The 14,502-nt window shown below is 39.6% G+C and overlaps 1 protein-coding gene and 1 pseudogene across 1 annotated transcript in view; one reads left to right on the forward strand and one right to left on the reverse strand.

Moving 5' to 3' along the window:
• Positions 1-14,502, forward strand: part of SMARCC1 (SWI/SNF related, matrix associated, actin dependent regulator of chromatin subfamily c member 1) — a 178,098-nt gene that overhangs the window by 14,456 nt on the left and 149,140 nt on the right. Inside the window, exon 3 of the mRNA XM_065886493.1 lies at positions 14,279-14,364. Coding sequence (XP_065742565.1) covers positions 14,279-14,364 — 86 coding nt within the window. The remainder of the gene's footprint in view (positions 1-14,278; positions 14,365-14,502) is intronic.
• On the reverse strand, positions 955-1,052 carry LOC136130138 (U6 spliceosomal RNA; annotated as a pseudogene).

The raw sequence follows: 14,502 nt of genomic DNA on the forward strand, positions 1-14,502 counted from the left end.
TCTCCACATCCTCTCCGGTATTTATTGTTTGTAGACTTTTTTTTTTGCTGTACGCAGGCCTCTCACTGTTGTGGCCTCTCCCGTTGCAGAGCACAGGCTCCGGACGCACAGGCCCAGCGGCCGTGGCTCACGGGCCTAGCCGCTCCACGGCATGTGGGATCCTCCCGGACCAGGGCACGAACCGATGTCCCCTGCATCGGCAGGCGGACTGTCAACCACTGCGCCACCAGGGAAGCCCTGTTTGTAGACTTTTTGATGATGGCCGTTCTGACTGGGGTTAGGTAATACGTCATTGCAGTTTTGATCTGCATATCTCTGATAATTAGTGTGTATCCTTGCCTGTTTCGTCGTGTCTTAATTGACCATAGGTGCATGGGTTGTATTCTGCCTTTTAAAATAGATCGTAAGGGGACTTTACTGGTGGTGCAGTGGTTAAGTGTCCACCTGCCAATGCAGGGGACATGGGTTTGCGCCCTGGTCCAGGAGGATCCCAAATGCCGTGGAGCAACTAAGCCTGTGCACCACAAGTACTGAGCCCGCGTGCTACAACTACTGAAGCCTGTGTGCCCAGAGCCTGTGCTCCACAACAAGAGAAGCCACTGCAATGAGAAGCCTGCGCATCGCAACAAAGAGTAGCCCCTGCTCACCGCAGCTAGAGAAAGCCTGTGCGCAGCAACAAAGACCCAGCACAGCCAAAATAAATACTTTAAAAAAAAGAATAAAATTTCATTTTACTTTATTTTTTTTACTGAGGTATAGTTGATTTACAATTTGTTAATTACTGTTGTACAACAAAGTGATTCAGTTATGCACACATATATTCTTTTTTTATATTCTTTTCTGTTATGACTTATCCTGGGATATTGAATATAGTTCTCTGTGCTAGTGAATATAGTTCTCTGACCTTGTTGTTTATCCATTCTATATATAAAAGCTTACATCTGCTAACCCCCCCAAAATATGGAACACTTCACAAATTGCGAGTCATCCTTGTGCAGGGGCCATGCTAATCTTCTCTGTATTGTTCCGATTTTAGTATGTGCTGCCGCAGCAAGCACTCCTGTAACTTTATTTTTAAGCATTATTTTAGGTTTTGGAGATCAGCACTAAAATATGGTTGTCTTTAATACGACTTCAGTCAGAAGTCTTGATAGACTTTAAAACCAGTTGATTTTGCCTAAAATAAAGCTCATTCATTTCTTTTTTTTTTTAAATTAACTACTTATTTTTTGGGCTGTGCAGGGTCTTAGTTGCGGCATGTGGGATGTCTCCTTGAGGTGTGGGTTCAATAGTTGTGGCGCACGGGCTTAGTTGCCCTGTGGCATATGGGATCTTAGTTCCCCGAACAGGGATTGAACCTGCGTCCCCTGCATTGGAAGGTGGATTTTTAACTACTGGACCACCAGGCAGGTCCCTCATTCATTTGTTTTTAAAATTTAATTTTATTTATTTATTTTTGGTTGCATTGGGTCTTTGTTGCTGCATGTGGGCTTTCTCTAGTTGTGGCGAGTGGGGGCTACTCTTCATTGTGGTGCGCGGGCTTCTCATTGCGGTGGCTTCTCTTTGTTGTAGAGCATGGGATCTAGATGCGTGGGCTTCAGTAGTTGTGGCATGTGGGCTCAGTAGTTGTGGCTCGTGGGCTCTAGAGTGCACATTTAATAGTTGTGGCGCATGGGCTGAGTTGCTCCGCGGTATGTGGGATCTTCCCGGACCAGGACTCAAACCTGCGTCCCCTGCATAGGCAGGTGGATTCTTAACCACTGTGCCACCACGGAAGCCCCCTTATTCATTTCTTTTCTTTTTTTTAAAAAATAAATATATTTATTTTATTTGTCTTTAGCTATGTTGGGTCTTCATTGCTGCGCATGGGCTTTCTCTGGTTGCGGCAAGCAGGGGCTACTCTTCGTTGAGACGCTCAAGCTTCTCATTGCGGTGGCTTCTCTTGTTGCGGAGCACAGGCTCTAGGATTGTGGACTTCAGTATTTGTGGCACATGGGCTCAGTAGTTGTGGCTTGCGGGCTCTAGAGTGCAGGCTTAGTAGTTGTGGCATGTGGGCTTAGTTGCTCCATGGCATGTGGGATCTTCCCAGACCATGGATTGAACCTGTGTCCCCTGCATTGGCAGGTGGATTCTTAACCACTGCACCACGAGGGAAGCCCTCATTCATTTCTTAAATTGAAATAATGTAAGATACCGAATCTCCACCAAATAGTTTCTTGAGCCAGGTGTTATGGGAAGAGCCCTGAGCTTAGGAATTAAATAGCCATATCCTACCACTCTGCAACCTTGTGTGAAGGCACTTTGACCTGTAGTACCATTTCTGGGAACGTGTTCCTTGCCCTACTGATGCCATGGCATAGTTGTTAGAATCACATGATGTGTGATAATAAAAGCTCTTTGAGAAATTAGAAGTAGTATGTAGTACTTTAAGACATAAAAAGTAGTTTGCTGACTTGTGTAGCAAAAGTGGTTTTGGTAAAAGTAAAAATGTACATGTAAGGCATACATATTATTTAAACATTTATTATACTTCTTTGCGGTGCGCGAGCCTCTCACTGCTGTGGCCTCTCCCGTTGCGGAGCACAGGCTCCAGACGCACAGGCTCAGCGGCCATGGCTCACGGACCCACCCGCTCCGCGGCATGTGGGATTCTCCTGGACCGGGGCACGAGCCCGTGTCCCCTGCATCAGCAGGCGGACTCTCAACAACTGCGCCACCAGGGAAGCCCTCAAATCCAGTTCTTAAGGAAGGTCCCAAAGAGCCATGTCTTCTTGTTTCTCTTCAACTTATGTTCCAGACATAGTGTATTTTGTGTAAATGAGCTGTGAACCTGAGAACTAACAGAATGCTGTAGTGCCCTTTGAATTAAAGCCAGAGTTTTCAGTTGAACATTGATAAGACTTGCTTTACCTTCTTACTCACTGCAAGTGTTTAGTATATATTTATTGGTTGATGTACCTTTGCTGTGATGTTAGTAACTGTCTCAAAGACAGGGAGAGTGGAAGGCTCTTTAAAAAAAATAAGCTAGAGAACCGAACCGTATTTACTTTCTGAAATTAAGCTTTTCTTAAAATATCTACAAAAATGTAAAGCGCAATACTGACTGATTTTAAAGCAACTATCAGAACTCAGTGAAATGATTATTACTCTTCAAAAGGAAATATGTTGTGGAGATTGATACACATAGTTTCAAGGAACTATCATTAAAATTTTTGGAATTGATTTTCAAATTGTCATAGGAACATATATAGGGTTTTTATATCTATCTTTGGTGGAATGTAATGAATACTTCAGGGTAAAATTTGTTGTCAAAGCCAGTTCTAATAATAAGGTCATGTGATTGAACTGAGTAGTACAATTTTGGGACATTTTAAACAAGTCACAGTCTGTAGGCTATCTCTCACCGATACTTTGGAATTTCTACCCATTAAGCGTGACTGACTTCATGGCAGGAATTCTCATGAACTTGGTCAGTCTGGTGTAGAGGAAAGGATGGGAGTTTGAGGACTGTCAGTTCAATGATCTGTTTCCTTTATTTGAGTCAATAAACCATGCTTTGTGCTAAATAAATTTTAGGGAAGAGAAAGTTAATAAGAAAGGGCTTAGAGTTGTCAGAAAAAGGAGTTGGATCTGATCCTTAGTTTTACAATTGTTCCCTTCAGAGTACCTGAGTGGCAGGAATAAATGGGCAGGTCTAAGAGGAATCTGTTGTCTTCAAATTTTTCACTTCGAACAGTTTTTCCTGATAGACTTTTTTTTGAGCTTTCTACTCCTGAAAGTGTTCTGTGGCAGAGAAGCATTAGAAAACTAGGAATCAGTGAACATTATGGTCCCTACAGTTTTAAGTATTTTATTATCTGTATCTGAGAATGGTATTGTTTTGCCAAGATCATGCTAAATTCTAGGACTTTCTGGAAAGGGGGAGGAAAAGACCAAGATTAGCATGTAAGTCTGAGAAGTAAGAACAAAAGTACTTCTGGAGACAAATCGCTCATCTTAGTCACCACAGGAGTGATACTACACTCTTGGAGTGACTGGAGAAGTTCCTGATGTCCATGAGGTCCAATCTAGCAGGGAGGGCAAAACTGTGACGTCAGACTGCAGCCTGGATCTCCTTAGAACAAGGACATTGTCTTACAAATACAGTTATCAAATTTAGGAAGTTTAACATTGACACAATACCATTATCTACTATATAATCTGTCTTCACATTTCACTAATTATCTCAGAAATGTATCTTATAAGATCTAAACCAAGATCCCACATTTTAGTTATATCTCTTTAGTCTTGATTAATTTGAAATAGTTCAGCCTGTCTTTGTCATTCATGACTTAAATTTTTAACCACCGGACTGCCTGTTCTTCATGACTTAAATTTTTGCAGCATATAGACAAATGTTAGATTTGTAAAATTCTTCCATGTTATTACTTGTAGTTGCAGTTTGTTCATTCTGGTTACTGTTTAAGGGTTTGGCAAATTTCTTCTTAAAGGGACGGATGGCAAATATTTTAGGCTTGCAGGTATATGGACTCTGTCACAACTACCCAACTCTGTTGTAGTATAAAAAGCAGCCAAAGACAATTACCTACATGAGTAGGTGTGACTGTGTTCAAATGAAAATTTAAAAAATGGGCAGCTTGGTCATAATTTAGTATCCCTTGCTGCATAGTATTTCACTATGGGCATATTGCACAGTTTATTTATCCATTCTACCATTGATGGGTTTTTGGGGTTATTTCCAGTTTAGGGCTATTGCAAATAGTGCTGCTGTGAATATTTTTGCATATATCTTCTGGTAAACATAGGTATTTATGTCAGTTACACTCCCACATGTGGAATTGCTGGGTCACAGGGGGTGCATGTTCAGCTTTAGCAGATATGGCCAGTTTTCCAGAACCCTTGTGCCAATTTATACTCCCACATGCAGTGTACAGTGTACAAGGGTTCTAATACTCTTTCTTACCAATGCTTGTAAGTTGTCTGTCTTTTTAATTTTAGTTTTTTGGTGGATTTGTGGTGATACACATTGTTTTGTAGTTGCTGATAACTAATGAAGTTGAGCACCCTTTTATATTTTGCACCATTGGGCTGTTCTTCTCTGTTTTTTACCAATTTTTTAAAAAAATTAATTATTTTTGGCTGCGTTGGGTGTTCAATGCTGTGTGCGGGCTTTCTCTAGTTGCAGCGAGCAGGGCCTACTCTTCGTCGTAGTGCGCGGCCTTCTCATTGCAGAGGCTTCTCGTTGCGGAGCACGGGCTCTAGGTGTATGGGCTCCAGTAGTTGTGGCACGCAGGCTCGGTAGTTGTGGCTCGTGGGCTCTAGAATGCAGGCTCAGTAGTTGTGGTGCACAGGCTTAGTTGCTTCGCGGCATGTGGGATCTTCTCGGATCAGGGCTTGAACCTGTGTCCCCTGCATTGACAAGCGGATTCTTAACTACTGCACTACCAGGGAAGCCCCTGATGTGTTTCTCGAAGCTGAGGATTTATAGCCTTTAAAATTTCTAAGAAACTTTAGCTTTTATTCTTCTGTGTCTAGTTGTCTAATTTTCTGTCAGCTGTGCTTTTACTTTCATTGGATGTTATTTGTTCTACGGGTTACATATATATATTTCTCAAGTCTTTCTCTCTTTTTAGTGTCCTTAATCACTTTATGTATTCTAATTTTACAAGCCCTGTCATGTTGTTTCTATTATCTGAAAATGTTAGGATTCTAATCTTGCTGTTAGCTTTGTCTGTTGACTTGAAAACACTTAATTATGTTTGAATTGTGGCCTTTCAGTTCTCTTTCAGTGGAAGTTTATTTGGGAATCCTGTTGACCTGGGTTGAGAATTTGCTCAGTTAAGGCACTTCAGAGGACCCGCCAACTTTAGGACCAATTCTTTTTTTTATTTTTAGCTGCACCATTCAGTATGCAGGATCTTAGTTCCCTGATCAGGGATGCAACCTGTGCCCCCTGCATTGGGATTGTGCAGTCTTAACCACTGGACAACCAGAGAAGTCCCTAGGACCAATTCTTATGTTAATTTGTCATGGGGTTCCTAGACTAAGTATTGATACTGTACGTCTCCAACTCAAATTATCTTGAGGCGGAAGCTTGTTTTCCTCCTTAGTTTTTAGCTGGCAGATATTTTTTCTAGCTTATCCTTTCCCTAATGGTGTAACCTGTTTATACCCCTGGTGTTATGTGTGTGGTAGGTGATTGTCTTAGTTCTAATGTCCTCACTTGCATAGGTCTGTAGTCTTACTTCCTGACCCTGTAGAGAAACTCAAACCCTAGCATTTAGGTTATCAAGGTTGATATTACTTACCTATTTAATCCCATTATCCCCAGCCTCCTGTCACCCTAAGAATTTCAGTTTTTAACGCAACAAAATTGCTACTTTGACTTTTTTTTTTTTTTTTTTTTTGCGGTATGCGGGCCTCTCACTGTTGTGGCCTCTCCCGTTGCGGAGCACAGGCTCTGGACGCGCAGGCTCCGCGGCCATGGCTCACGGGCCAGCTGCTCCGCGGCATGTGGGATCTTCCCGGACCGGGGCACGAACCCATGTCCGCTGCATCGGCAGGCGGACTCTCAACCACTGCGCCACCAGGGAAGCCCCACTTTGACTTTGAATTTTTTTTTTTCTTATTTTTGTCCCTGGGGATTTGTTCTCCTTCTAATTCAGCTACACATTTAAAATAATGTCTGTATTTTTTATCCAACATATATTTTTAGTGGTAGGGTTTCCTGGTTATTTAGTCTGCCATATTGCTAGAGCCATCAACACCTTTTCATCTGTAAAATGGGGTGAAGACAGTGAACTTGTGAGGAGTAAATGAGGTAATATATATAAAGTGCCTCTTGGTAAATTCTCAGTAACTGGTAGTAATTATAATACTTTTTGTTCTCCTCAAGAATAAGAATACTACACCAGTGATTACCTATGATTAGAGGTGATAATTGTAACACTATTATCATTTCTTTTATTAATAAACTTGGGAAATGTTTCTAGAAAGCATTATTTTAACTCAAAGTAGTTAGAATACATAAAGAAACTTACGGAATGTTTAGTGTCATTGTACTTTGTGAGGTAAAATGATTCTGGACTCTAAGTGATAGGTTTTTTCCCCCGTAACTGTTTTCAGTTTATGAAGATGACTGTGATTTTCTGTGAACATTCTGGTTTCTGACTCATGTTCAGTTTCTGCTCCTTTATTCACTTCCTCACATCCGCTTTCTGGCACAGTCATTCATTGATTAATAGACCCAAACATGGCATTATAAATGTGTATATTCTCCTCACACAAATGTATACCATTGTTGTCCTTTTTACTGCACGTTGGCACTACCTTGTCTTTAATGAATAAGTCAAAAAATAAAGAAATAAGGACACTACGGCACAAGTTTAAAGCACTTTTAAGTATTGCAGTTAGGTTTATCTTTTTTAAGGTTTACTCAGCTCAGCAGAATTTTAAGTGGGCTGTATAAATAGGTAGGATGAGACCACTTTATATACATCCAGAATAAGATTAGATTAAATTTCCAATTTAGTCAGAGATGTAGCAGCTTATCAAAAGCAGTGTGGTCACACAACTGGGAATAGAAGCAGCCTGTTAGAGCTGTCCCTGACCCCCACAGTCTCTAATTGGGGTAAGCAGCTGCTTAGATAACTCACCAAAGGCAGGCTGCCTTTGCTGGCTCTGGAAGGCTCAAGTTTCGGTACGCTATTATTATTCTTTAGGTTTTTCAGTACTAATGAAGAGGAATTTACTCTTAACAATCTGGCTTCTTTAGAGAATGTTTAAGAACTTGAGCTCTAATATTTGAACCACATCCAGCGGCAGCTTGAGCAGGCCCTCTTCAGGGTGAGTGTAGTTGGGATGAGGATTGAATGAGGAAGTACACTCAGGGGCCAGTGGGTGTCCCTGAGAGGTCTCTTGTCTCTGCCTCCAGCTTTCCATCCCCTGACTCTGGTCTACTACACTTTTATGTGGGTGATACTGATACTGAGCTTTTCAGGAGGACCAGAATCCCAAATCCATTTCCATGAAAGCTCTAAGAATCCTTGATGTATGACGGAAGTCCCTATTTGTTCTTTTGTTTCTTCTGCCACATCTTTAAGAATGTTTTTCTTATTGCACTTTATTACTGGAACTAGTACTCTTGACAGGTTTGTGAGTCTCCTCCCTCTTCCTGTTTATTCAGATCTTACCATTAGAAAATTGAAGGTCTGTTTTCTACCTCTTCATTCATCACTTGTCCCTATAGTTTTTGATAGAAGTTATTTTGTCTGTCTTGAGCATATATCTGATAATATTTTAATTTCTCAAATTAATCTGTCTAGAAATTGACTATAACCTTAAATTACATGTAGAGATATTTTATTGTGATCTGCTCAACATATATTTTTCAGTAGCTTGGATCTGAATTTTTAAATGATTTTAGTACAGTAGAACTGTTGAAAATTTTTATGGATTACCTACATTGTCAGGTACTCCGCTGAATATTGATGTTAAAGATTTGAATAAGACACTATTCCTGTCCTCAAGGAGTTTGAATAACAGATAAATCTATAAACCAGTTATTTCTGTATTACGCTGCGAGTGTTGTGCATGTGTGCAATAGTGATATGCCCATGTGATTGGCGAGAACATTTTATCTCAATCTCTGGGCAGTTCAGAGAAGGATTAGTATGAGAACTAAGTCTCATTCTACTCTAGTAGGTACCTTAGCACATTATTCTAGTTCAAGTGCCAACACTACAAAATTGTAATGTCTTATACATTTTCTCAGATAAATAAGTTTTCAGTGATAAGACTTGCACCCAGATGCTTTTGTTTAGAATATGTAATGCAGCTTTTGAGATGTACCAGGAATAATGTTGGGCAAAAAATTAGGAACTCAGAAACCCATGTAATGTTTAAAAAGCAACGAGATAACCAGACTGATCTGTGAGGCTTACTTGTCTGTTTAATTTGGAAGAGCTCATCTTAGTGATTCTTAATATTTCTTATTTTAAAACATGCTATTTATTTTTAACTGTAGTAAAATAAACATAACAAAATTTACCATTTTAGTCATTTTTAAGTGTATAGTTCAGTGGCATTAAGTACATTTACGTTGTTGTGTAACTGTTACTACTATCCATCACCAGAACTTTGTCATTTTTGTAAATTGAAAACTCTGTACCTGTGACACAATAACTTCCATTCCTGTCTCTCTCCAGACCCTACCAACCACCATTCTGTTTTTTGTCTCTCTTAATATTTGATATCATATGTTTTTTTACATTATATTATTTTGTAATAATAGTTTTCAAAGGAAAAAATGAATGGTAAATATATATATATATATATATATATATTTTTTTTTTTTTTTAATTCTTTTTGCGGTATGCGGGCCTCTTACTGTTGTGGCCTCTCCCGTTGTGGAGCACAGGCTCCGGACGCGCAGGCTCAGCGGCCATGGCTCACGGGCCTAGCCACTCCGCGGCATGTGGGATCTTCCTGGACCGGGGCATGAACCCGTGTCCCCTGCATCGGCAGGCGGACTCTCAACCACTGTGCCACCAGGGAAGCCCTGAATGGTATATTTTTAACACTTCACCTTTTTTTTTTTTTTTTTACTGTTTTATATTTATTTTATTTATTTTCTTTATCTTTTTGGCTGTCAGGTCTTAGTTGCGGCATGCGGGGTCTTCGTTGCAGCATGCAGGATCTTTCATTGCGGTGCGGGCTCTTTGTGGCGTGTGGGCTTCTCTCTAGTTGTGGCGCGTGGTTTCTAGAGTGCGTGGGCTCTGTAGTTTGTGGCACGTGGGCTCTCTCGTTGAGGCACATGCGCTCAGTAGTTGTGGCATGTGGGCTTAGTTGCCCCACGGCACGTGGGATCTTAGTTCCCCGACGAGGTATTGAACCCACGTCCCCTGCATTGGAAAGTGGATTCTTAACCACTGGACCACCAGGGAAGTCCCTAACACTTTATCTTATTAGCCTATTTGATGATCACATTTATATTAAATTTTTACTTCCAAAATATGGAAGTCATTCAGCATTTGATTTATTTGAGCTCTGCTTTTATAATCCATAAAGTGCAAATCTTTTTTAAGTTGTTGCACAGATTTTAACTATAACTTAAATGCATAGTTAAATATAGTTATACCCTGTTTCAGTGGTCATTAAAATATTATAAGAGTTCAGTTATAATTTTTCTAAAATTTAATGTCAAGAACCTAAATTGGAAAAAAAACCTAATGTATACTAATATTTCTTATTCAGCAGGAGAACCATATTGGAAATTGTGTGTTACTGGAATTTTCCACATGTTAAAAATCAAATTTTAAATTTACCAGTAGAGTTTTGTAGTATATCAATATTTTGTCCATTAGAGTTTTTTCTTTTTTTTCTTTTATTCAAGTATAGTTGATTACAGTGTTTCAGGTGTACAGCAAAGTGATTCAGTTATACATACATACATATATATATTTTCTTCAGATTCTTTTCCATTATAGGTTATTACAAGGTATTGAATATGATTCCCTGTGCTATACAGTAGGTCCTTGTTGTTTACCTATTTTACACATCATACTTTGTAGCTGTTAATCCCAAATTTTCAATTCATCCTTCCCCCCTCCCCCTTTGGTAACCATATGTTTATTTTCTATGTCTGTGAGTCTGTTTCTGTTTTGTGAATAAGTTCATTTGTATCGTTTTTAAAAATGCTTTTTATTTTTATTTTTTAAATATTTTTCTTTAATTTTTTGGCTGCACCACGTGGAACGCAGGATTTTAATTCCCCAACCAGGGATTGAACCCATGTCCCCTGCAGTGGAAGCGCAGAGTCCTAACCACTGGGCCACTAGGGAATTCCCCATTTGTATCATTTTTAAGATTCCACCTATGTGATATCATACGACATTTGTCTTTCTCAGTGTGACTTACTTCACTTAGTATGATAATCTCTAAGTCCATCCATGTAGCTCCAAAAGGCATTATTTGATTCTTCTTTCTGGCTGAGTATTATCCAGTTTTGTGTGTGTTTGTGTGTGTATACACCACGTCTTTATCCATTCAACTGTTGATGGACATTTAGGTTGCTTCCATGTCTTGGCTATTGTAAATAGTGCCGCTGTGAACATTGGGATGCATGTATCTGTTCAAATTAGAGTTTTCTCTGCCTATATGCCCAGTAGTGGGATTGTTAGATCATATGGTAGTTCTATTTTTAATTTTTTAAGGAACCTCCTTACTATTCTCAATAGTGGCTGCCCCGATTTATATTCCCACGAACAGCATAGGAAGGTTCCCTTTTCTCCACACCCTCTCCAGCATTTATTGTTTGTAGACTTCTTTTTTCTTTTCTTTTTAAAATAAATTTATTTATTTATTATTTATTTTTGGCTGCATTGGGTGTTTGTTGCTGCGCATGGGCTTTCTCTAGTTGTGGCCAACCAGGAGCTACTCTTCGTTGTGGTGTGTGGGTTTCTCATTGCAGTGGCTTCTCTTCACAGGCTCTAGGTACACGGGCTTCAGTATGTGCAGCAGGCGGGCTCAGTACTTGCGGCTCGCGGGCTCTGGAGCACAGACAGGCTCAGTAATTGTGGCGCATGGGCTTAGTTGCTCCGTGGCATGTAGGATCTTCCCGAACCAGGGATTGAACCCGTGTCCCCTGCATTGGCAGGCTGATTCTTAACCACTGCGCCACCAGGGAAGTCCCTCTGTAGACTTTTTGATGATGGCCATTCAGACTGGTGTGAGGTGATAGCCCATTTTAGTTTTCATTTGCATTTCTCGAATAATTTGTGATGTTGAGCATCTTTTCATATGCCTGTTGGCCATGTGTATGTCTTCAAAGAAATATCTATTGAGATTCTCTACCCATTTTTTGATTGGGTTGTTTGAGCTGCATAAGCTGTTTTATATTCTGGAAATTAATCCCTTGGTTGAGTCACATTGTTTGCAAATATTTTCTCCCATTCCATAGGTTGTCTTTTCATTTTGTTTATGGTTTCCTTTGCTGTGCAGAAGCTTTTAAGTTTAATTAGGTCCCATTTGTTTATTTTTGCTTTTGTTTCCATTACTCTAGGAGATGGATCCAAAAAAATATTGTTGTGATTTAAGTCAGAGTGTTCTGCCTATGTTTTCCTTTAGGCATTGTATAGCATCCTGTGTTACATTTATGTCTTTAATCCATTTTGAGTTTATTTTTGTATGTGGTGTTATACAATGTTCTAATTTCATTCTTTTACATGTAGCTATCCAGTTTTCCCAGCACCACTTATTGAAGAGACTGTCTTTTCTCCATTGTATATTCTTGCCTCCTTTGTCATAGATTAATTGACCATAAGTGCGTGAGTTTATTTCTGGGCTTTCTGTCCTGTTCCATTGATCTGTGTGTCTGTTTTTGTGTCAGTACCATACTGTTTTGATTATTGTAGCATTGTAATATAATCTGAAGCCAGGAAGCGTGATTCTTCCAGCTCCATTCTTCTTTCTCAAGATTGTTTTGGCTATTTAGGGTCTTTTGTGTTTCCATGCAAATAAAAGTTTTTTGTTTCTGTTCTGTGAAAAATGTCATTGGTAATTTGATAGGGATTGCATTGAAACTGTAGATTGCCTTGTATGGTCATTTTGACAATATTGATTTTCCAATCTAGGAACATGGTATATCTTTCCATCTGCTTGTGTCATCTTCAGTTTCTTTCATTACCATCTTACAATTTTCGGAGTATGGGTCTTTTGCCTCTTTAGGTAGGTTTATTCTTAGGTATTTTACTCTTTTTGATGTGATACTAAATAGCGTTGTTCCCTTAATTTCTCTTTCTGATCTTTTGTTGTTAATATATAGAAATGCAACAGATTTCTGTATATTAATTTTGTATTCTGCAACTTTACCGAAGTCATTGATTAGCTCTAATAGTTTTCTGGTAGTGTCTTTAGGATTTCTTATGTATAGTATTATGTCTTCGGCAAACAGTGACAGTTTTACTTCTTCCTTTCCAGTTTGGATTCCTTTTATTTCTTTTACTTCTCTGATTGCTGTGTTTAGGACTTCCAAAACTATGTTGCAGAAAAGTGGTGAGAGTGGTCATCCTTGTCTCGTTCCTGATCTTAGAGAGAATGCTTTCAGCTTTTCACCATTGAGTATGATGTTAGCTATGGGTCTGTCATATATGGCCTTTGTTAGGTTGAGATATATTACCTCTATGCCCACTTTCTGGAGGGTTTTTATCAGAAATGGATGTTGAATTTAATCAGAAGCTTTTTCTTCATCTGTTGTGATCATATGGTCTTTATCCTTCAGTTTGTTATTGTGTATCACGTTGATTGATTTGCAGATATTGAAAAATCCTTGTGTTTCTGGGATAAATCCCACTTGATCATGGCGTATGATCCTTTTAATGTACTGTTGGATTTGGTTTGCTAGTATTTTGTTGAGGATTTTTACATCTATGTTCATCAGTTATGTTGGCCTAATTTTTTTTTAATTTATTTTATTTTTGGCTGTGTTGGGTCCCTGTTACTGTGCGCAGGCTTTCTCTAGTTGCGGCAAACGGGGGGCTACTCTTCGTTGCAGTGTGCAGGCTTCTCATTGCAGTGGCTTCTCTTGTTGCAGAGCATGGGCTCTAGGCTCGTGGGCTTGGTGGTTGTGGCTTGCGGGCTTAGTTGCTCCGTGGCATGTGGGATCTTCCCAGACCAGGGCTCAAACCCATGTCACCTTCATTGGCAGGCAGATTCTTAACCACTGCGCCACCAGGGAAGCCTGGACTAATATTTCTTATTGTACATTTTAAAAGTCAGATCTTAAATTTACCAGTGGAGTTGGTGGTATATCACTATTTTGTCCATTTAATGTTTTCTGCTGAAACAGTTTGGTGTATATTTTGTAAATCTTGTTTTTCATAGACTGTTTACTTAAAGAAAATTTTCTAAAGAAAATTAGAAAAATTTCTTTGTACCTCAGTTTGTTTCAGAAGTATTTAAGGAGGTTATCAAATTAGAAGTTGTGGGCTTCCCTGGTGGCGCAGTGGTTGAGAGTCCACCCGTGTTCGTGCCCCAGTCCCGGAAGATCCCACATGCCACGGAGCGGCTGGGCCCGTCAGCCATGGCCGCAGAGCCTGCGCGTCCGGAGCCTGTGCTCCACAGTGGGAGAGGCCACAACAGTGAGAGGTCCGCATACTGCAAAAAAAAAAAAAAAATTAGAAGTTGTTTATAACTTTGAGTTTATTAAGCTTAGAATTCAGACATGAGTAATTTTGTCAGAACTTTGATTTTTCTCATGTGTAATTGTATCATTTTTTAGGCAAAATGTTTCATGGATTTCAAAGCTGGAGGCACCTTGTGTCACATTCTTGGGGCTGCTTACAAATATAAAAATGAACAGGGATGGTAAGTTTTTGTATTTATCTGCATGTTTTGCTGTGATATTGAAGTTTTTCAATGTTAAACCTGTTCCTCTTTTGTATGGTGTTAGAGAATTCTATAAGCACGTTATGATTAATATCCAAAGTATGTTGTCTTTTATCC

This window comes from Phocoena phocoena, chromosome 10 (genome assembly GCF_963924675.1).
Source record: "Phocoena phocoena chromosome 10, mPhoPho1.1, whole genome shotgun sequence".
In the NCBI taxonomy this organism is placed as follows: Eukaryota; Metazoa; Chordata; class Mammalia; order Artiodactyla; family Phocoenidae; genus Phocoena; species Phocoena phocoena.